Below are 21,661 nucleotides of genomic sequence, written 5' to 3'. Positions count from 1 at the left end.
CCTGGATTCTGTCTATATAATTTTAAGAAATAGTTAAACCTACCGAAAGTACAAATGTAAAACCAGGAAAAAAAATATTTACAACTGGGTAGGAATAGAGCTAAATGGTCAAATGCTTACCTAGCATCCACGAGGCCTTGGTTTCCAACCCAGCAACACACACACACAGACACACACACACACACACACAATTATAACTAATGTTTCAAGGGACTAACTTCTATAATATACACAGAGCTCCCACAAATCAGTAAGAAAAGACCCCAAATCTAAAGATCAATAAAACTGTTGATAATGATGTGCAAAAGCAGACACTCTCATAAATGGCTGTGGGAATATAAACTGGCATAACCTCTATGGAGAAAAATTTGGCAGCATCTGTCAAAATTACAAATATATATATATCCTCTGACCCAGCAATTCATTCTAGAAATGGTTCCTACAGATATACTGGTATATCGATAAAAAGTCTATTATGACCCTGTTTGTAATAGTAAAACATTAGAAACCATTAAATGACTATAAGATTGCTTAGCCATTTTAACACATTCATTAAAAACTGCTAAACTTTGTTTAAAAAGGAAAACACTCTTTATGTACTGATATGGAAAGCTCTTCAAGATTCATTCAGTGAATTAAGCAAGACATTACTCCATTTCAAGCAATATGTCAAGCTCAATATTCTGGAAATCTTTCCACCAGAAACACTAACAAATATTTGGAGTAGGGAGACATCATTTTAAATGCTGTTGTGGGTTGAACTGAGTGCCTGAAAAAGATATGAAGTCCTAATTCCCAGTACCTGTAAAATATGGTCTTTGCAGATATGATCAGGTTAAAGATGAGGTCATTAAGGTAAGCCCTAATCCAATATGGCTATTGTCCTTTATAAGAAGAAAAAAGACATAGGCAGAGATACACAGAGAGGATATACAAGCTAAGGAACACCAAAGATGGCTGGCACCGCCAGATGCTAAGAGAAAAGCACAGAACAGTTTCTCCCCTAGATACTTCAGAGAGGGCATGGCCCCACGGACACCGTGATTTAGGACCTCTAATCTCCAGAGATCTGAGAGAATAAACTGTTGTTGTTTTAAGCTATTCAGTTTGTGGTAATTTGTTGTAGCAGGCCTAGAAAACTAATGCAAATGCAGACAGAGCTACACAGGGGAAAAAAAAAAGAAATCCGCAAAGACCAATAACAGAGCAAGAGCAGATACCTAGCACTCCAAAGGTGGCTGCTGCCCAAGCAGCATCTGCTGTCTGTGACTCAGCATTTCAATCTTAACAGCTATTCATGGGACACAAAGTCTGTGACCAATAAAGGTGGGGACTCAGATCTTTAAAAAATGTTCTAACATGTAAATGAATGTTTCTAATATTTCATAATAAAATGGAAAAAAGTACGAAACAGCATGTGTAAATGTTGTTGCTTTATTAAAAACGCACATGGGAGAGATGTATTAGTTTTGATGAACGGCCCACCTCTGCAAAGAGGGGCCAGCCACTTCGAACTCTGGTTGAATTCTAGCTGGACAGGGATAGAGAGCGAACTTCTCACTATATCACACTGTTCTGAACTCAAGAGAACAGAATAAGTCAGCTGGTCAAAGAGAAATAAAATTTAAGTTAAAAATTAAGAATTGAAGAGAAAAATGGAATAAACAACATAAATAAGTGAAAACTAATAAACGTTGATCCCAGCAGTTCTAACCTCCTCAAACAGACCTTGCCAGAAAAGGATGCATTTCTCCAGAACTTACCAGCTCTAGCTTCATAATATGCACACAGTCCCTGAGGATGTGTGTAGGTGCTCCTAACAGCTTGGTGAAGGCTATTAATGTATTGGCTTTAAAAGGTGGTCCTGCAACCTATGGGGACAAACAAAGCCAGTTATTCTTCGTCCCACCTGGACTTCTCCGTTTCATTAATCATTTTAAAATCATGCATTGAACACATACTCTTGTTTCAAAGAATTTCTCCAAAACTTGAAGTTCATCAGGTTTCCACTGTCCTGCGTTTTCAGGTGTCACTTTTAGCTGAAGGGTCTGGTTGGTTTTGGGACTAAGAGCTACTCTGCATTTCAGGGCATCAGTTTTAAACATGATCACTCCAGGTTCATTGGAATTGATCAGCTGCAGCTGTAAAACAAGAAGGATACATCAAATGAACATGAATTGTTTCAAAGGAAAAACAGCAGTTCACACAGATGAGAAAAATGAGGTTCAAAGAGCTGGAAGCTTACCTGGATTTAAAGTGGTAGAACTCAGGCTAGGACACAGGTGGGATGATTACCAGTTTGCAGGCTAATTTGTTCAACTTACGCTAAAACTTTTATTATTTTTCCGAATCTGATATTTGAAACATTCACCATTTTGACTAACTCATTAACACATACAGATATCGATAGTAAGTAGAAGTAACTGACAGGTATCAAATGCAAAGACATTATGCAAAGGACTGTTCATAAAATCTCTCTCATTCCCTCAACTGTTCTTAGATTGATACTATTTTTGTTCCCTTTGGAACTGGGGATTAAACTCAGAGGTGCTTAACCACTGAGCCACATCCTCAGTGCCTCCCCCCAACCCGACCCGCTTTTTTTTTCTTTTTCTTTTTTTTATTGAGACAGGGTCTCACTAAGTTGCTGAGGCAGGCTTTGAACTTGGATCCTCCTGCCTCGGCCTCCCAAGTTGCTGGGATTACAGGCATGCACCTCCATGCCCAGCTGTAGATACCATTATCTATTTTTACCGAAAAGTAAAGAAATCTGCCTGAGTGTATATTAGCAGGTGATACGGCCTGGCCACAAACCTAGGCAGCCTGAGTCTAGAAGTCGTGCTGTGAATTATGAACTATCTCGCAAGGGTAGCATCACAAGATCAGATGTCTTTTTCTGTAAGCGCTTTAACTAAATCCAATTGTTCATGTATTTTAAAAGGATATTCTTCCTTGTGATCATAAATAATTTTACTTCAATGGAGACTCAGATTCAAAGCCAGCCTGCCTGCAAGGGCACTCTCAAGGACAGAGAGTTATTCCTACACCATTCTCTGCAAGGTCATATCCTATATGCACACTGTGGCGACCTATTTATTTCTAGGTTCACGTTAGTCCTGTACCACGGAAGCCACAGCACAGAAGATTATGAAATGTAGAAACGTGTTAACACAAAAGAAAATGGTCCCTTTTGAAGGCTAGAGCAGAATGAAAAGCATAATCCTAATAAGCTAGTTACAGGAGGTGCGAGAAGCCTCACTTTGGTTCAGATCCTTTTCTGCAGGACAACTCAGCATTCTGCCTTTGACAGTCACCACTTAGAAGGTTACGAGGTACTCATACCGTTTCCTGTTGAATGATTCTCTGAAGGTGTCGTCTCATGATGACTGATCCAAGGAATCTCTCCAGTGGGGAACAAAGGTAACTACCTGCCAGGCCGGGCACAAGGCCTGGCGTTGGAGAGGGCAGCAGTAAAATGTTCAAGGCACTGTGAGTGAGGATGGTAGGTATGGACGCCGCCCAGGAGCGCTGAGGTAGTTTGCGAGGTGGAGGCATGTTTGTTGGCATGGTTTGGGAACCTTTAGGGAAGGAAAACATCATTTCATTTACAAACACATACTACCTTATTGCTTCCTGTTTTGCTTTCATTATAAATCATTGTTATTCTAAATCATTTTGGACCCGTTTAGTTACTCCTTGTGGTGTTGCACTCGTCTATTAATTTCCCGTTAGCAAAAACAGTCCTAATTTTTCGCCTTCCTGCAGCCAGGCCCCTTGCAAATGACTCTGCAGGAACTCCTCACGGGGCGGGGCGCAGTCTTCTACTCCACCTGGAATCTGGCTGGCCTTGCAACTTGCTTTTGGCCAAAAGGATGCAGCAGAAGTGACACTGGGCTGACTGCAAGCCTAGACTTCTACTTCCTCTTTTGGAACCCTCTCCAGTCACCATGTGAACAAACTGTGATCAAGCAGGAGACCACGCAGCCAGCAGAGGCCATCTTAGGCCAGCTAGTCCCAGTAACTGACCAAACACACGTGAGCGAGCCCTGCAGAGCTTGCCAGACTACACAATCGGGAGCTACTGTATGATTGTTGTTTTAAGTATTAAAAGCTGTGCAGCAAAGGCCAAGAGATACATTCTTATCATTGTTCTCTGTGTTAATCTGTATAACCTATTTCTAGGTTCATGTCAGTTAACCTAAGGTATCGTCTATGGTTCAACATGACAGCTAACAATGTAGCAATCATGACAGATACTGGGACTTGCTTTCTAAGGCTTCTGGAAAAGATATCCCCCCTTTCTTACATTTGGCCTAACTCTGCAAATTAACAGTTAGGAGCTGATTTACTATGTGGATAAATGTGAAAGTTTTTAAGTATCCCTATTCAACACATAGGTCATAACCTTCAACTGTGAGAATGGAAATAAATAGGCCATCTATTGATTATATTACAAAAGAACATAAAAATGTTGACGACACTCACTTGTTCCAGCTCGAGGGGAATGAGAAGCATCAGGAACTGGAGAGTGTAGTGATGGGTTGGCTGGTGACATTCCAGGCAAACGTGTTGCTGGTGAGGGGCCGGACACTTGAGGAGACCCGGGCCAGTTCCCTGCTCGTCCACTTGGTGACACCATAGTGTACGGAGAACTAGGGTCAAGAGTTCCTGAAAAAAGTAAACAGATGGTTCTCAAAATCTGCATTTTAATAACCAAAAATTATGTGATAGCATTTGAAACCTTACATGGCGGTGATTTAATTTTTCTTTCAATAAGATATTTCACTAAAGCTTGATGCTTTTTAACATGTCATGCCTGAATCTCTATGTTGTGTAGATTATGTACTTTTCAACTGAACGGATGGAAGAATTTAGGAAAAAAGACTAAGAAAAGCTAAGATTTAATTCACACAAGCATTACGTAATACGTCACAATCTACTTTATGCCACTATATCTGCCTGAAAATATTAAGCCAACAATCTCAAAGCTCCTTTAAGGAGAGAAAAATTTTATTTTTAAACTAACCCAGACAAACTATTTTCATTCTATTCAGAGAAGGACAAAGAGAGGGAAAGTTTCCATTTTCTTTATTCACCAAAGGCCACCTTTACTAAAATATGAACTCAGATACAAGTTCTGAAAGCACAGACTTCCTAAACAATTTAAATTTCATCCTACAGACTACCTTTGACATATAATTTATAGATCTGTCGCCCCAAAAAACCAGAAAACACTTCTACCTTATATGTCAGCGAGTAAATGGTCTTTAGAAAGGGTTCAATTTCACCAGTAATCAATGAAACACATATTCAACAATAAGATACCCTCTTCCACCTATTGAAATGGCCAAGACTTTTAAAATTATAACATCTCCCCTCCCCCATTGGCACTGATGCAGGACAACAGACATTCTATAATGTACAATGCTATAGGAAATTAGTACAGCCTTTTCAGGTGAGCAATTTGCAATGTTTCGAAACTTTAGAATTTCTCAAACCCTTAGACCAAGATGCCAAGTCTAGGAATTTTTCTAGGAAATAATCATGGGTGTGGGCAGAGACAACACCTTTATTTTTAACTGTGAAAAAATGGAAACATTCTCAACATACAGTAAATAGGACAGCAGTTAAATCATGGTATGCTCACACAAAGGAGTACTATAAAGCCATGTAGTAAAATGATGTAGTTATTACTAACAAATAGTTCCACAAATATTAATAGTAAAATGTAAAATCACAGGGGTGTGCAGCTTAAAAACTGAGGAAGCTCTTTATGTTCTCATATGACACAGTATTCATGATACATCAAATGAAAAAAATAAGGCACTGAACACTATATGGTACACTGTCACGTGTGTAAGAAAGATACATATTTGCTTGCATGTATAAAACAGCTCTGCGAAGTATCAGAAATTCATACCAAATACCTCTGGGAAGAGGAACTAGGTGGTTGGTAGAATAAAAAGGAAACATTTCGCTACATCTCCTATCCTTTATTTGAATCCATTCAAAAGGTATCTTTGAGTTAAAAAGTTAAAAAATTCAAGTGGCAAAACAATTCATATTGCCACTGGTGGGGGAGGTGTCTGGGGAGGCAGAGAGCAAGCAAGAGCCACAGAGAGGTGAGAAGGCAGGAGAACAGGAAATGCATGACAGGAAGGGCCAAGCAGAGCAAGGCAGTGGGGGCAGAATCCAAAGCAGAGAGGACCAGCTGGTCATTCATTACCTCTGTGTGGTGTGATTAGGAAAAACTGATTTTCTTCTCCTTAAGCAGTACTTTGGCTACTTCCTTAGTAAACAGGCACGGATTTAGCAATAAGAAAATTCACTAACAAAAATTACTTTCATGTCAAGCTCTTATGCTATAGAGATTTCTACGTGTGAACTCACCATGTGGACTAGCAAAACTGGCCCCTGGTCCTATTGAGATTCCATGCGAGGATGGGGGAGGAGTTGGAACAAATGACGCTGGTGATGGGGCTCTCAAAGCCCCACTGGGGGAGCTGGCAGCATGCAGGTTTCCTAATAAAGGAAAATAATTATAGATGATCTTGCAGGACACCTTTTATGTCCTGTCCAAGGACCCCAAGTTAAAAATCTCCCTAGAGACTAACAAAACAAGTAGTAAAGCTCCCATAAATAATGTAACGAAAACTGGGAAGATTTCATTATTGAAAAAGAGAGCTCAATTCCATGGGCCCAAATTCTAGCTCTTATATTGACTAATTAAAAAAAAAAAAAAATCCAGTGTACTTTTTACTCACTCACTCAACGAGTAGGCATGAATGCCAACTTCATGCCAAGCACTGTTCTAGGCATTGGGGATGCAGCAGTTAACAAAAGAGACAAAAATTCCTGTCCTCGTGGAGCTTATATTCTAGTAGAATGAGAAAGACAAACATCTATGTCAGGTAATAATAAGAGCTATGGAGAAAAACTAGAGCAAGTAAGGGGGCAATTTCATGTGGTGGTGGAGTTGAGTGCTATTCGTTATATATAAAGTTATGAGAGGAGACTTCGCTCTCTAAGGGGGCATGTGAGCCAAAGACAGAAGAAAGTGCAGGGGGAGGCATGAGGACACCCAGGGAATAAGCTATTCCAGGTAAACAAAGAGCTAGTAGGAAGGTCCCAAAGGAGGAAGCAGTTATGTGCACCCGGGAGGCAGCCAGTGTGCTGGAAAAATGAGCAAGGGCAAGGGGAGAGGGGAGGGGTCCGAGAGCCTGGGCCAGGGACCAGGTCCAAACCACAGGAACGTGTAGGCCACTCTAAGGACTCAGGGTTCACCCCGAATGAGTGGGAGGCCAGGGTGGAGTTTGGAGCAGAAGCCTTGCCCTATCTTCTGTCATAGTTGCTACGGGGCAAACAGACTACAGAGCCAGGGTAGAGGTAGGGACAGAGAAACCAGTCACAGGTGACCGCAACAATCCAAGTGGTTGGATTCTGGGTAAAATCTGACAATAGAGCTGACAGTGACCAAATGTGGATATGAAAGAAAGACTTCCACAGAATGAGTCTAACAGGTTTGGCCCAGGACACAGGAAGCTAGCGGCTGCCATTTTCTAAAGTGGGATGTCGGTGGGAGGAGCAGGACAGGGGCGCAGGGGCCAGGAGCTTAGTTTCAGCTATGCTGAGTCGCAGGTAGCCACTAGACATTATATGTAAATGGTGAACAGACAACTAGAAAATATAGGGCAACAGTTCCAGGGTAAGATCTAGATTCGATATATAAAAACTGGAGACTTGAACTTATAGAATTTAAAGCCATAGGATTTATTTTAATTTAGGATTAGAAGGGGGAACTATGGCTACCAGGACTATGAATGAACACAACATTAAAATATTTGTTACATTACCATCACTATCTTAAACACTGGCAGGTTTCAAAGTCTCTACTACTATTAAGAAAATTTCATTTTTTATATTCTATAGTACCTAAAGCAATATCTTATACTCAAAACTATGTTGATCAACTTGATTAACCTTTAAGTGTTATATTTACTTATTTAGCTATATGATCTGGACAAGTGATTTAACTTCTCCATACCTCAGTTTTTCTCCATAAAACGGGGTTAATAACAGGACCTATGCCACAAGTTTGCTGTGAGGATTAAATGAGTAAAGTGCTTAGAATAGGGCTTGGCACACAGTAAGCACTACATACTTGTCTGCTACTATAATTATTTCCAAATTATTTCCCCTTCTTCCTATGCAAAAACAATTGCAACACACATCCTAGAAACACAGTCCCCTGGGGTTCCGTTTCGGTATTTGCCTACTTCCTCCCTAGCCATTCTTTCAACATAGACCACTGGTGCTCCTAAGGGTTGAGCTCACCCACCCACTCGGGCTTCAATGACCCTTGGACATGACAATAACTCCAAGTCTTCATCTGTGGTCCAACCATCTCTGACGGGCCATAGGCCTCAAAAGAGCCAAATGCCTATGGCAAGCCACATCTTAACTCAGAAGTCTCTGGGGACTTGCAGAAGCAACAGGTTCCAGAGAAACCACCCCCCCTTTCCCATTGAAACCTGCCCCTCCACCACTCTTACCCCTTTCAGTTATGCAAATTGAACCCCGCAGGGCCCTGCTTAAATGCTACAATGGCTTCTTAAGGGGGAGGGGTGCAGGTGAGGCATCTACAGGAAATAACAGTCAAACCCCCGCTGAATGTTCTTGCAAAAGCCTAACCCCTTTTGTAACACTCACCACACCTGGTATTACAGGTGCAGCCTATTTATCTAGGAATCTAAAGGAGAGGAAGCATGTCACACACCCCCTCCCAGAAAAGGGGGGATTAAAAGATTTTTTTTAGGTGAGGATTTTTAAATTTCTTTTTCTTTTTTTTTTTTTTTAATTTTTAAACCATGCCACTGTAGTAATTTGAAGAGCCATGAGTGGCTAAGTGTGACACACCAAGTGGGGCTGGGATCTGCCAGGATTGTTTTGAGTTGCCTGGGTAGTGCTGGATGTCAAGTAGCCCAATCTGGGCAACAAAGCCAATCATTACCCCGCGTGTGCCACGTGCCGGGCCACAGACTAAATAACTCATGTGAATTCAATTCTTGGAACATCTCTAAGCAAAATGTTGTATATTATCCCCCACACCCCGCCCATTTTACAAATGGAATTAGCTGGTTTAACAAGTGATATCCCTACATTTCCTATCTACAGAATAATAGATTCTGCTGATCAATACAAGTTTCTTTTATATATATATATATATATACACACACACATATACACACACTCATATAGACATACATAAATCATTTTTTGTATCTTATAAAGGAAAAAAAGCACACACCGCAAGGTCTGCTTTATAATGTGAAAACTTAAAAGTGCAAGTATCTGTTGGATTTGTCCCTTAAAAAAAAAAATCAGTTTTATGTTTATCCTGTTTTTTAATAAGCTAGAATATCTTCAAATGGCAATGTATTCTTTAGTTGACTAGACTGATTTATTCGCATCAAATAACAGGATTTTACTACACAAATGCTTTAAAAAATTATTCCTTATTACATCCCACGTTATGTATCACATTTTGTATGCTCAAACTTTTCGTTGAAAAAACATCATACTTCATATCATTATCACTGATGCAGAACAGATTAAGTATGGGAGCTGGCAGGCAAGGGGTGGCTCCCCACAAGAAATCTGATACCCATCTTCCTGCTAGATAAGCAGGAGAGGAGGGAGAGCCACTATCAGGCTCCCTGCTGGAGCCCTAGCACCAACTAGCACTTGGTACAGAGCAAGTGCTCAAGAGATTCCACTGACTCAGTCAAAAGTAAAGCTGTGTCACGCACTTTTACAGTGCACTTCGTGGGGCTGCCCACAAAGCCATTTTGTCTGGATTAACAAGATGTTCACTACCTAACTCTGGAGCCTGGGGAGTAGGCCTCCTTCACATATATTAAGGCTTGGAAAACAAAGTTAATGTAGAAGGAACCTTTATGTATTTTCAAAACTAAGGTAGTGGACAGGATGTGACCCACAGGCCTCAGGTTGTTGACCTCTGACACAGATCATGTTGTGATCAGTACTCCTTGAAACTGTGCCATAAGTCTGGCTCTGGATGACAACATCTTCACTTAGTTCAAACCTTTTTTTAAAAATTTTTTTTAAGTTGTTGATGGACCAATACCTTTATTTTATTCGTTTATTTCTATGTGGTGCTGAGGATTGGACCCAGTGCCTCACACGTGCTAGGCAAGTGCTCTGCCACTGAGCCACAACCCCAGCTCCTCGAACCTTTTAAAGTGCTCCACAACCATGAACATAGATTTTATGACCTTGACATAAAGAACACACGGCATCTATCTAGCCATAGACCAGAAAGGGAATTCTCTCTGAAGCCTGAGACCACACACACGGTTTGCTCAGTGTGTGTGTGTGTGTGTGTGTGTGTGTGTGTGTGTGTGTGTTCTGGATTTGAAGGCTGAACATGACAAGTGAATAAGTGGTACCTTACCTGGAGACTGTGTGTGCATCATAGAGGGAGACTGATTAACTGTGCTGTGATAAGATGTGGGGGGTGAAGTAAGAGGATACGCGCCTGATGTTCCTGGCTGCTTTGGAAATGGCTGGAAAGAAGAAAATTCAACGTTGACAAAATGGCTGACTCTAGACAGTATAAGCGTGTGGCTTTCCTCCACTGTAGCTACAGTATTAACAATTACACACTTTGCTGGTTACCAAATAGAAATAGGACATATGAAAATATCCAAAACATGGTCTTTAAAAACTCATTCAAAAGGTGTTTTAAACAGCAACATCCTCAATTCCTGACCTTGTAACATCACTGCTTCTAGCCACCTAGGTTATCTTTTGCCCATTTTATCTACCATATCCATATCACTGATTTATCTCGACCATTTATCAAGATTTCTTTGAGTCTAAGGTGTGTTCCTACACATTTTCATATCTCTGAAACTAGAATATATTATTCAATACCTGGAATGTTGGTTTAATGTGCAGTGTGTTGCTTTCTTTCTTTTAGAATACATAAAAATGCTGCATCCTACATTTGGTGGAGTTTAGAGTCAATGAAATACAATAGTTCAACCTGACCTCTAGTTACCTTGATCTCTAATAATAAAAAAAAAAAAGGATTATCTAATTACCTTCCTCGTTTGATATTTTAAATTGAGGCATGGGTCACATACAGTAAAATGGATAATTGTTAAACATGTGAATGGATTTTCTTAAAATGTTACCTACCAGAGATCAGGATACTGAAGACCATTACCAGAACCCAGAGGCCTCCCTATATACCACCTGCCAAATCTCTTATCTTTTCCCCAAACATAAGCACTGTTCAGACTTCCACTAGTCAACTTTAGTCTTGGTTTGTATTTCATAAATATACTGAATGTACTCTTCGGTGTTTGGCTTCTTTAACATTATCTCAGTGAAATGCATCCAGCATGTTACAAGTGACAGTAGTTTTTCTCATTTCGGTAACATATTCCATTGTATGAATACACCCCAATTTACTCACTCATTCTCCTGTTGCTGGATGCTTGAGTTGTTTATAGTTTTTTGAATGTTGCTGCTATAAACATTTTTGGTTTTTGATCCACTGCAGTTGCATATATACTCAAGATTAGAATTGTTAAATCATAGTCACATATAATGTTCAGCGTTAGCACCCTGGAATACAGCTAAACACCACAACAAGGCAGTTGTAGCATTCTACATACTTTCTGGCAGTAAAGGAGTGTTTTACTTGCTCCTAATACCAAATTTTGACACGAATTAGTGATTGTTTTTCTTAAAGCCATTTTCTGTGGGTGTGGAGTGTTATCTCAGTGTGGCTTTTCATTTGTATTTCTGTGGTGCCAAATAAGGTTTGAATATCTTTTCTGTTCAGTTGGTCATTTGGACATCCTCTTTCATGAAATGCCTTGAATCTTTTGTTCATTTTTAAAACTATGTTGTCTTCCCCGCCCCCTTTTCCTTATTGATTTTTCCTTAGCTATATGAAAGAAATTATAGAATTCAGCTAATTCACAAGCTACAAAAATCCTACATTTTGTAGTATTATTTTATCCAATAACACAGTATGTATCTTTCTTTTTGGAAATTTAAACAATGCAATCTTATAACCAAAACTATGACATTCCTAAGTTTTTATTATTTCTTCCTTTTTCATGGACTAAAACTGCATTTTACATAAAAGAGGAAAAGCCACCTGCTAACTTCATTCAAGTACATGAAATTCTTTATGAACATTTTTTCCTCCTGTCTTACCAAGAAGATTAACAGTTTACAAATAAGAATATAACATAGATATCCGGTAAACAAAAAGGAATTGAAAACTGAAATTGTTCAATAAAATGCTCAATTCTTAAGAGTACCTAGAGCCAAAGACACTAACTAAACACATTTAGCCACAGCAGATGAATATTCTTTTAAAAGATCTACTTACAGGTTGAATATAGAACAAGAAAAAACAAAATTCCCAGAGCTTTCACAAAATGACAAATGATTCTAACTTTTCTGGAGCATTCTAACTTTTCTCCAACCCAACTACTTCTAATCCTTTGGCCCTGGTCTGTAACTATTTTCCTAGATAAAAATCTCATGTTCAGTATGAAATGCTACTGGTACAGACAGCTCTCAGCAAAATCAGAATATTGAATAAACTACACTGTAGGCTCTCACTGTGGCAGACAATGAGTTCTACACGACAAGAAATCCTTGTAGAAAGGTCAATGAACAACTTATCTTGCAGAGAGAGAGAGAACGATGGATCATGTTCTCCATTCATTCTCCAAGCAACACTGGCCCTACTATGGCTGTGGTCACTAGCCAGCCCATTGTAGTGTCATCTTTCCCAAAGATGTGGCTTACGCTCTGCCATATATCAGGTACAGGAAAGACCTACAACGCAAGCGTGTGGTTTCCTCAAGAGCTGGGCCAAGGCGTTCTTCCTCCACCGTGTCCCAGCATCCTCAGAGGACTACCATTTCATTTGAGTCCAAGTCTGTCACAACAGCCCCACACCTTGGCTACACAGAGGCACTCATGTGGGGCTTTAATAAACTTTCCATCATTTTCATGAAGGACGAGAAGGGAACCAAGTCCAAAGGGGAAAAAACTAAATAGCTGCCAGGAACAATATATTTTCTATAAAACCCTCCTTCTGGAAAGAGCCTGGCACTCTATCAAAGATACAAGCACCATAAAGTTGCAATCACTAAGTGCCAGACCAGAAGCTAGTCCACAAAAACAAGGAAGTGAACTCTCTGCACAATGCTGGTTCTACGCACTGCTGTTTCAAGGAGATTTCTGGATGAAAAGCAGTAAGTTACTGTGTAAACCAAATCTCAAGGATGTGCCGAAGAGCCTTGCCTATTGGCTATGTGTCCACATGACTAAAAAAATGGAGCCACTGAAGGCTCCAGTCTAGAGACAGGAAGCCTCTACAGAGCTGCAACAAATCTCTTCCAGGTTAAGGAGTCACCCAGGACTGTTGCAGGGGTAAGGGATCATTGGCCACCCTCTATTTCAGGAAAGTCAGCGTGAGAACAAATGCCGGTTTAAGGGCCTGTTCAATTCCCAGACACCCAAAGGTGACAGCACAGACCTGAACACTTTGACGATTTGATAACATGGCTCATCCAAGGGGCCTGAGGTAGGAACCCTTGCAATTTGTCCACTTGCCTTTGCAGGAGTCTCTACTGAATATGTCTCACCAGACATTTGACTCTCTGTGCTTTGGGGTGGGGGTGTGACGAGCCCAGGGGTACTATACCACTACGCTACATTCCCGCCCTTTTCATTTTTAAGTCAGTGTCTTGGCCAAGCTGCCCAGGTTGGCCTTGAACTTGTAATCCTCCTGCCTCAGCCTCTCAAGCAGCTGGATAAAAGGCGTGTGCCACCATGCCTGGCTCTAACAGTCGTCTTTCAAGACATGGTAAGGACATTCGCCCAAAGATCTCAGCTCCTACGGAGAATGTTTCCATCCTTGGAGTCACACCATTTTAAGTGCACAAATGGTTTCACTGTCTGAAGTCACTGCTTTCTCTAACACTATTCACTTCCTGTCACTGACAGCCTCCTCATCTCTCTCACCATTTTTCCATAAGGATTGCCTGGATATCCTAGGCCCACCAAGAATGTCCTTGGCCTTTCAACAAAGAAGCCCCGACACCTGTTCAACCTATAAAGCTATGCAAATGTGACACTGTTTGGAATTTGGGAGACATTACCTGCTGCTGGGGTGGTGGCTGGAGTTGTGATATTAAAGAATCCATCATATCTCCTCCTATAGGAGAAGGGGGATTATCATCCTCATTTACAGACCTTCTTCGAGCATCCTGATTGCTGTCAACAAACATATTCAGGAAAGTCTACAGAAACAAACAAGTGAAATTTACGTTACCTAACCTTATTAAAATATTTTTAATCATTTAGAATATCTGAACAGAAACAAAACATTATATCCATCCCTGAAAACTATTTTAGGACAATCTAGAAGAGAGACAGCTAAATTTTGAAAGGGTATAATTGAGGAAAATAATAAGCAACAATAAAAACATCTAAGTAAAAAAAAAAAAAAAAAAAAAAAATTATAACAAAGTAGTATTGTGCAAGTGAAAAGGTGAAGGAAGACGTTTACCCTGGGCTGAAAACATAGCTCAGGGGAGGAATCCCTGCCCAGCATGTGTACGGTCCTGGGTTCCATCCCTCAGCATAGCTTTAAAAACAAGACCATCCTGGCACCTCCTGCCACCAGGTCTAAATATTTTCTTATCAACTTCTGACCCAGAAATCGGAGAAAAATTAAAAGCTGTACATTGGCAACCTAAAGTAACTTGCAAAATTTTCCATTTAGTGAGAGTTCTCCCTTTTTAAGCTAGAAAATCTGACAGGAAAACTGAGTAAGAATTCATCCAACTTTTGGCTCTTTATATCATGGGTGGGGCAACTTTGTTTTATAGAATATAGCATCAAAAAAGTAAGCAAAGCTGCCAGAGTTTGTGTCCCAAGCACAGATTGTTTAATACCCCCCCCACCTTGCCAATTTAAAAAAAAAATGTAGATCATAAGCTTATCAAAATCATCAAAGAGGGCTGGGGAGATAGCTCAGTGGGTAGAGTGCTTGCCTCGCAAACACAAGGCCCTGGGTTCAATCCCTAGCACCGTGCCAAAAAAAAAAAAAAAAAAAATCATCAAAGAGCTATCAAAAGTACACAGTCTGACTTTAAATTAAAGATGATAAATTTGCAACACATATTTCATCTTCTCTCAATACCCTACTAAAATTTACTGGAAGGGCTGGGGATATAGCTCAGTTGGTAGAGTGCTTGCCTCACAAGCACAAGGCCCTGGGTTCAAATCCCCAGCACTGCAAAAAATAAAATAAAAAATAAAAAAAATTTACTGGAAAAAAAAATTTAAAGCAGTAAGTTACAAAGACAGAAAGAATGGGAGAAGAGAAAAAATAGCAATCCATTCTGCAGGCTGTGAAGCAGATGGCTGAACCATCCGATGTGAGAAAGTCTGAGCAAGCCACAAGGGAAGGCCAAGAAGCAAAGCTATTTCCATCCAGACCCCCAAGACACGTTGGAACTGGCAGCAACAGAGACCTCTGGAAATGGGGATACAGGTGGCACTGAAACCAGAAGGACTGGGTGAAAGTCTCTTGAAGAAACACTGAAACTCCCCCAGACTCTGTACTGCTCTCAGTGAGCTCGGCTGATCTCTACTGCGCTGGAGGAGCTCCGACTTGGGGAACTCCAGGATCAATGGAGGGAGTGCCATATTAAGAATGGGGATTCAAGTACGCAAACTGAAAGTCAAGGGTACCAGCTTTCATTTTCTGTGTGTGTGTGTGTGTGTGTGTGTGTGTGTGTGTGTGTGTACTATAGATTAAACCCAGGGTCTCAAGCATGCTAGATAAATACTCTACCACTGACCTACATCCCTTTTATTTTAGTTTGAGACACGGTTTCTCTAAATTGCCCAGGATAACCTCAAACTTGCAATCCTCCTGCCTAATTCTCCTGAATAGCTGGGATTATAGGCTTGTGCTACCATGCCCAGCATTCATCTCTCATCTGACTTCACCCAGATTAAGAGCCAGATGCATGCCATTTATTCAGGAGACCTGGATACTCTCATCTTGGTATTCATAACAATCCAATAAAAAGACTGAAAGCTACTAACATTGGGAGTTTCCCTAAAATATGGTCCAGGCAGATCATCCTGTAATGAAGACACAATCTTACCCTTAAATAACAGTAAAGGTAAGAATTACTTAATATATGAAGAAAGGCACTAACATGAAAAAGATCAAACCACCCCCTTTCCCCCACCCCAAACAAAAAGCAAGAATGGAGATTATGTAGGAAGAAAAGAGGTAAGAGAAGATAAAGTAGCTATACAAGTATACAAGGACATGACGTCATAAAATGAACATTTAGGAGCAAAAAATAGCTTTGAACATTTAAAAAAAAATAGCAAAAGAAAAAATCTTGGCAGAAAAGGTAAAAAAAAAAATTGGAAGGGGAAAAAAAAAAAATACTCCCAGAAACAAAGGTAAGAAAATTAGAGGGCAAGTCTAGGATGCCCAGCATCAGAACAGTAGGGTTACCGAAAAGAGCTGAGAGAAAAGGAGTCCAGAAATAATGCAAATAAATTTCCAAGTGCAAACGGTAGTAAGTTTTCAGATGGAAAGAGCCCACTCAGTCACGTAAGGTTCAAGAATCAGAACAGCATCAATTGTCTCAATCGTCACAATGGAAACAAGAGAACAATGAAGCAAGGCCTCAAAATTTTTACAGAAAATGACTGCAGCCTCGAATTCTGCACCCAGCCACTGTCAAATAGATGAGGGCCAACTAAAGATGCTTGCAGCAATGCAAAATCTCAAATAAGCTCCTGTGTTTAAGTTACCGTGTACCTTCTCCCAGGAAGCTAGTACAGAAAGCCTGCCGCCAAAACAACCAAGTAAACCAAGGCAAAGTACACCAACATGGGGTCCAAGGCACAGGGCATGCAAGAGAAGCCAGAAGTGAAGAAATCGCCCCCCCTCGTCCTGCAACAGATCCCTATGTCACAATTCTGTAAAAGGTCTACAGTGCTACCAGTCCAAACTGGAGCAGGTCAGAGGACTGTGAACGAGATTTCTTCGAGATGAAAGACACGAGGTATTTGATAGATCTGAGAGGAGAGTTACATAACTGGGAGAGAGTGTAAAGGTGAGTTAGTGGGAAGTACAGAGAAAGCTGGCCAGAAAAAAGGACCAATGAAGGGCTCCCAGGAAAATAAAATATTGAGCAAGAAGGGAAAAATAATAGTAAGCTGTGGTGGAACAGTGTCTACATATTCCTAATAATCTGAACACTCAAAAATGATTGCGTCATAATTACTATCCAACCATATTTCAAAGACAGAAGGAAAGAACAAGTTTATGTACTCGAAGCAAGCTAGGAGGAGAAAGGGGTATGTAAAAATAAATAAATACATCCTCCTTTCCCGTGGTAAGAATCAGATAACGACCTCAGCCGAAAGGTGAACAAACAACACTGTAAGCATGCTACTTAAGATATGGATATAAATTCCAAGAGACTTGACTATCTATAAATTAAAAACAGGTGTGTCTGAAGAGCCAGAAAATGGCAAGAGTGGGTTGCAAAAGACTATTTTTCAATACGGCCTTCTGGAACTTTTTTTTTAACCTTTGACGCTGGGGATTGAACCCTGGGCCCCATGAATACTAGGCTAGCACTCAACCACTGAGCTACATTCTTGGCCCACCTTCTGGAACCATTTGACTGAAAATTATAAACACAAACAACTGAACCACCTCATGAGAATCTCCAGCACCTGTGGCCCAGAACGTCACATTTTTGGAAAGCATCATAGTGGAACCAATGATGACACTTTTTCAATACTCAATGATAAAGACAACCTTTTAAATTCCTTAAAGTTTCAAAGAGCAAATATGGCGGTCTTCAGTATCTTCCACCTTATTCGTCACTGGGCAGAAAAGAGAGGACTTCTCGTCACCTTGTACATATGGGTACAGCACTTCATCAGAACTTTCAGCTCCCTCAGAAAAAACTTACAGAGATGATGAGGTAACATTGATACTTATTAAATTCAAACAGGACTTTGTTACTTCTCCCTGTTATTTCTCTCTCAAAGAAATGTTTTAGAGGTCATTTTTTTAAGTTGACTATGTCATACTCTAACGCTGAAGTCTGCTCATTACCTTTAGCCCTGGTGCAGGATAAAAACCTTCAACTAATTTGCTGTTATCGAAAAGACTATAGGCACCATCTCGTATTGCCACGACGCCTCGACTCCGACAATATATGTCAATGCAATACATATTCCTGAAGGCCAGTCTGATGTGGGTGGAGGACTGCGGCAGAATGGAGAAGCACTGGTAGGCAGTGTTGGTTCTCTGGGTCAAGCCCAACATGGGCACGGTGGGGAGTTTGTTGATGGCATTTAACGGAGCCTGAGTGTCAAATAGTACCTATGAGGAACAAACGCAGTGAGAGAAGTCGGTTTCTGTACAAATGCTAAAGCCTCAAAATTTTCAATATATAACTGTCAAGAATAAGACAGTGTCTTTCTGTAAACTATCCCTGGGAAAGGACACAAACTAGATCATGTGTCCACTCTGATCAAAGAAAACTCCCAAAGAACTATTCAAGATATAAAAGACAAAGGTACCTATTTAAATCATTAAAAACAATTCCACGTGATTTTTTTGAGTTTTGCATGAGAAACTAACTGCCAAGGTCTTAGATTTTAGACAGAAAATAAACTAAGATTACCTGTAATAGCTGAACCACATTTGGTGTTTTGTTGAACATTTCTTGAAGCTGATGGAGAATGGTATTGTGACAGTTACTGCAACCTGAGTTTGGGCCAACTGTTCCCAAAGAAATGTGAAATTTCTGATGGATGGAATTCCACTGGATACTAATCTACATCAAAGAGATCACATATTTCAGAAACTGGGGAAGTTACGAGTCAAACACAAGGTAAAATTTTAAAAGGCAAAATGCCAAAGATCCAAATGTGATATTTTTTTGAAAATAAATTAGACTGGATTCAAACTCCAGATGTGCTGTTAACAAGGACCAGTATATTCCCTAAACATGTGCATATTACCTTCTTCTATTATATAAAACAGAAAGAGAAGATGTTAAAGAAAAATTTTTGATTACATTTTATTTGGTAATTATCATTAGCATTTCTCACTTTCTATTTTCCTCTTGAACTGAAGGAAAGTCACACTCTTGGTACCGTGAACTAAGGAGCGCTGTTGTAAAAGAGAAGGAAGCCACCTCCAACACAGATGCATTTAGTTAATAGACTTTAAAACGCTCAAGTGATTTCTGATATTATTTGATATGGAGGAGACTGGAGACAAGCCAGCTGGTTGAATTTTTACATTCAATTTCTAGGACTTTACATATGAGGTGGGGAAAAAAAAAACCTAAATTACAGGGAATGCCTTCAAAATTGATAGGAAGCCAGGCGCAGTGGCGCACACCTGTAATCCCAGCAGCTTGGGAGGCTGAGGCAGGAGGATGGCAAGTTCAAAGCCAGCCTCAGCAACTCAGTGAGGCCCTGAGCAACTCAGCGAGACCCTGTCTCTTAATAAAATAGAAAAAAGGACTGGGGATATGGCTCAGTAATCGAGCATCCCTGGGTTCAATCCCCAGTACCAGAAAAAAAAAAAAGATTAAGATAGGATCAAACAATAACATTCACGGAACCCAAGGGAAGGCGTACTATATCGCTTATAACCATTCAGACATACTCTGCCTTTCAGCAATCATGTTGCCAAGATCATCTAGAATCAGTGGGAAAAAAACACGTATTAGCATCAAAAGCATATTATCTTGTCCAAAACTCTTCACGATCACATGTCTCATCCAAGAGGGTATGTTTGCTTTCAATCTGAAGAATTAAGCTTTACAGTATGTCATATTATGTCAACAAAATATTTCAAATTTACCAATTTATCCATTTTTACTTGAGCCCTTACTTATTTTAAGGCAGTTTTCATGTTTCTGAAGTTCTTGATCGTACAAAGATTTATAAGAGAGGGACTTCAGACTTACTGAACTTCCCTTGGTGGTTCCATAACACAAGATAAGTTTTCGATAATTATAAACACGAACTTCTGAGAAAATATTTAGATGTGCTGGTATGTCTAAGCAGAAAGGAAACAAAAAGGAGATTAATATACACATGTAAAACTTAAAATATAAATGGTAATGTTATGTGCCTAATTAAAAGATCTCTAAGTAATTGAATTAAAAAAAAAAAGAAGAAGGAGGCAACAGCATAAATAGACAATATATTTCCATTTCTCTAAAAAGGGGCCAGGGCAGGAAAGAGATTACTGAAACACTCTGGCACTGTCACTTGCTACACGACCTTCAGCAAAGTTCTTAGTTTCTGTGACTTGCCTTCTTTATTTATAAACATAAGGAATAATACCTACTTCCTCAGAGGTGATTGTGAATATTAAATATTAATGCAAGCAAACTGTTTATCATATTGCATGGCACATAGTAATAAGTATTATATGAAGCACACAGGGATTATTACACAAAGGCACATCTCTGTGTAAAAATTTCTGGAAGCAAAATAACTTAACAGTGGTTGTCTCTCGGGGAAGGAAGTTGAAGTCTGAGGTAAAAGGGACATAATTTTCACTAGACATAATTTTGATTTTTTATTTCTTTTAACTTTGTGCATGCTCTACTTCATCATTTAAAAGGGGGATATATATATTTTTTTTTATTTAAAAGGAAGATTAGCAACTCAGGAGGCTGAGTCAGAAGGATTTCAAGTTCAAAGTCAGCCTCTGCACCTTAGTGAGACCTTGTCTCAAAATCAAACATAAAAAGGGTCGGGGATGTGGCTGAGTGGTTAGGTGACCCTGGGTTCAATGTACAGTACCAAAAAAAAAAAAAAAAAAGAAAAGAAAAAAAGAAAGAAAAGGAAAAAAGTAAGATTATCACATGTACCTGGTAGAGAACGTGCAAATTCCAACACACACTCGTATAATCGTGCAATGCTGTTCCAGTCATTAAGGAACATTTCAACCACTTTTCTACCACCAACAGGTTCAGACAACAGATTTTCATAGGTCAGGTAAACGTGCCGGGACGGGCCTACGGGATTAAATGAGAAGATTAATAGTAATCAATACGAGAAAAAGAAAATCCAGAAATTTGCAAAGACAACGGGTGTGAAACATCTCACCTTGTTCCCTCGTAGAAGTGCCATTAAGTGGACAATTTGCAAACACCAACTCTGCCACCCACGTGCGGTTATTTCTACCTTGTAATCGGAAAGTGCAATCAAGAAGAGAGCGGTCCAGAGCCTTTTGGGTTTCCTCATTTACACCCTTACAGGGGGGAATTCTGGTGATGAAAGATAGTATATGAAGTGTACTTTACACAGAAAGACAAAGCACAGTGTACACAATAACAGGCAGGGTGTGACATTAGCGCTGCAGTTTAAGTTTTACGTCTAGGTACTTTCTGCAAAGGAAGGAAGCAATTCACAGCAATTAATGGTATTTAACCCATTTCCATTCCTATCAGCCTGAATTAGGACCTCTCGCTTCAACAAAGTAATGTTTGTATTTTTCCTAATCTTGTTAAAA

The 21,661-nt window shown here is 39.9% G+C and overlaps 1 protein-coding gene across 1 annotated transcript in view; it reads right to left on the bottom strand.

Annotated features, from left to right (window-relative positions):
• Window positions 1-21,661, bottom strand: part of MED14 (mediator complex subunit 14) — a 73,089-nt gene that overhangs the window by 6,898 nt on the left and 44,530 nt on the right. The window contains 12 exon segments of the mRNA XM_079122813.1: window positions 1,764-1,871; window positions 1,962-2,141; window positions 3,343-3,578; window positions 4,486-4,668; window positions 6,391-6,522; window positions 10,475-10,586; window positions 14,220-14,360; window positions 18,230-18,499; window positions 18,804-18,956; window positions 20,103-20,194; window positions 21,018-21,164; window positions 21,256-21,416. Of these exon segments, the coding sequence (XP_078978939.1) occupies window positions 1,764-1,871; window positions 1,962-2,141; window positions 3,343-3,578; window positions 4,486-4,668; window positions 6,391-6,522; window positions 10,475-10,586; window positions 14,220-14,360; window positions 18,230-18,499; window positions 18,804-18,956; window positions 20,103-20,194; window positions 21,018-21,164; window positions 21,256-21,416 (1,915 nt within the window).

This window comes from Sciurus vulgaris (genome assembly GCF_902686455.1).
Source record: "Sciurus vulgaris genome assembly, chromosome: X".
NCBI lineage: Eukaryota > Metazoa > Chordata > Mammalia > Rodentia > Sciuridae > Sciurus > Sciurus vulgaris.
The sequence above is the reverse complement of the archived record's forward strand: the minus strand, read 5'-3'. Positions and strand labels throughout refer to the sequence as shown.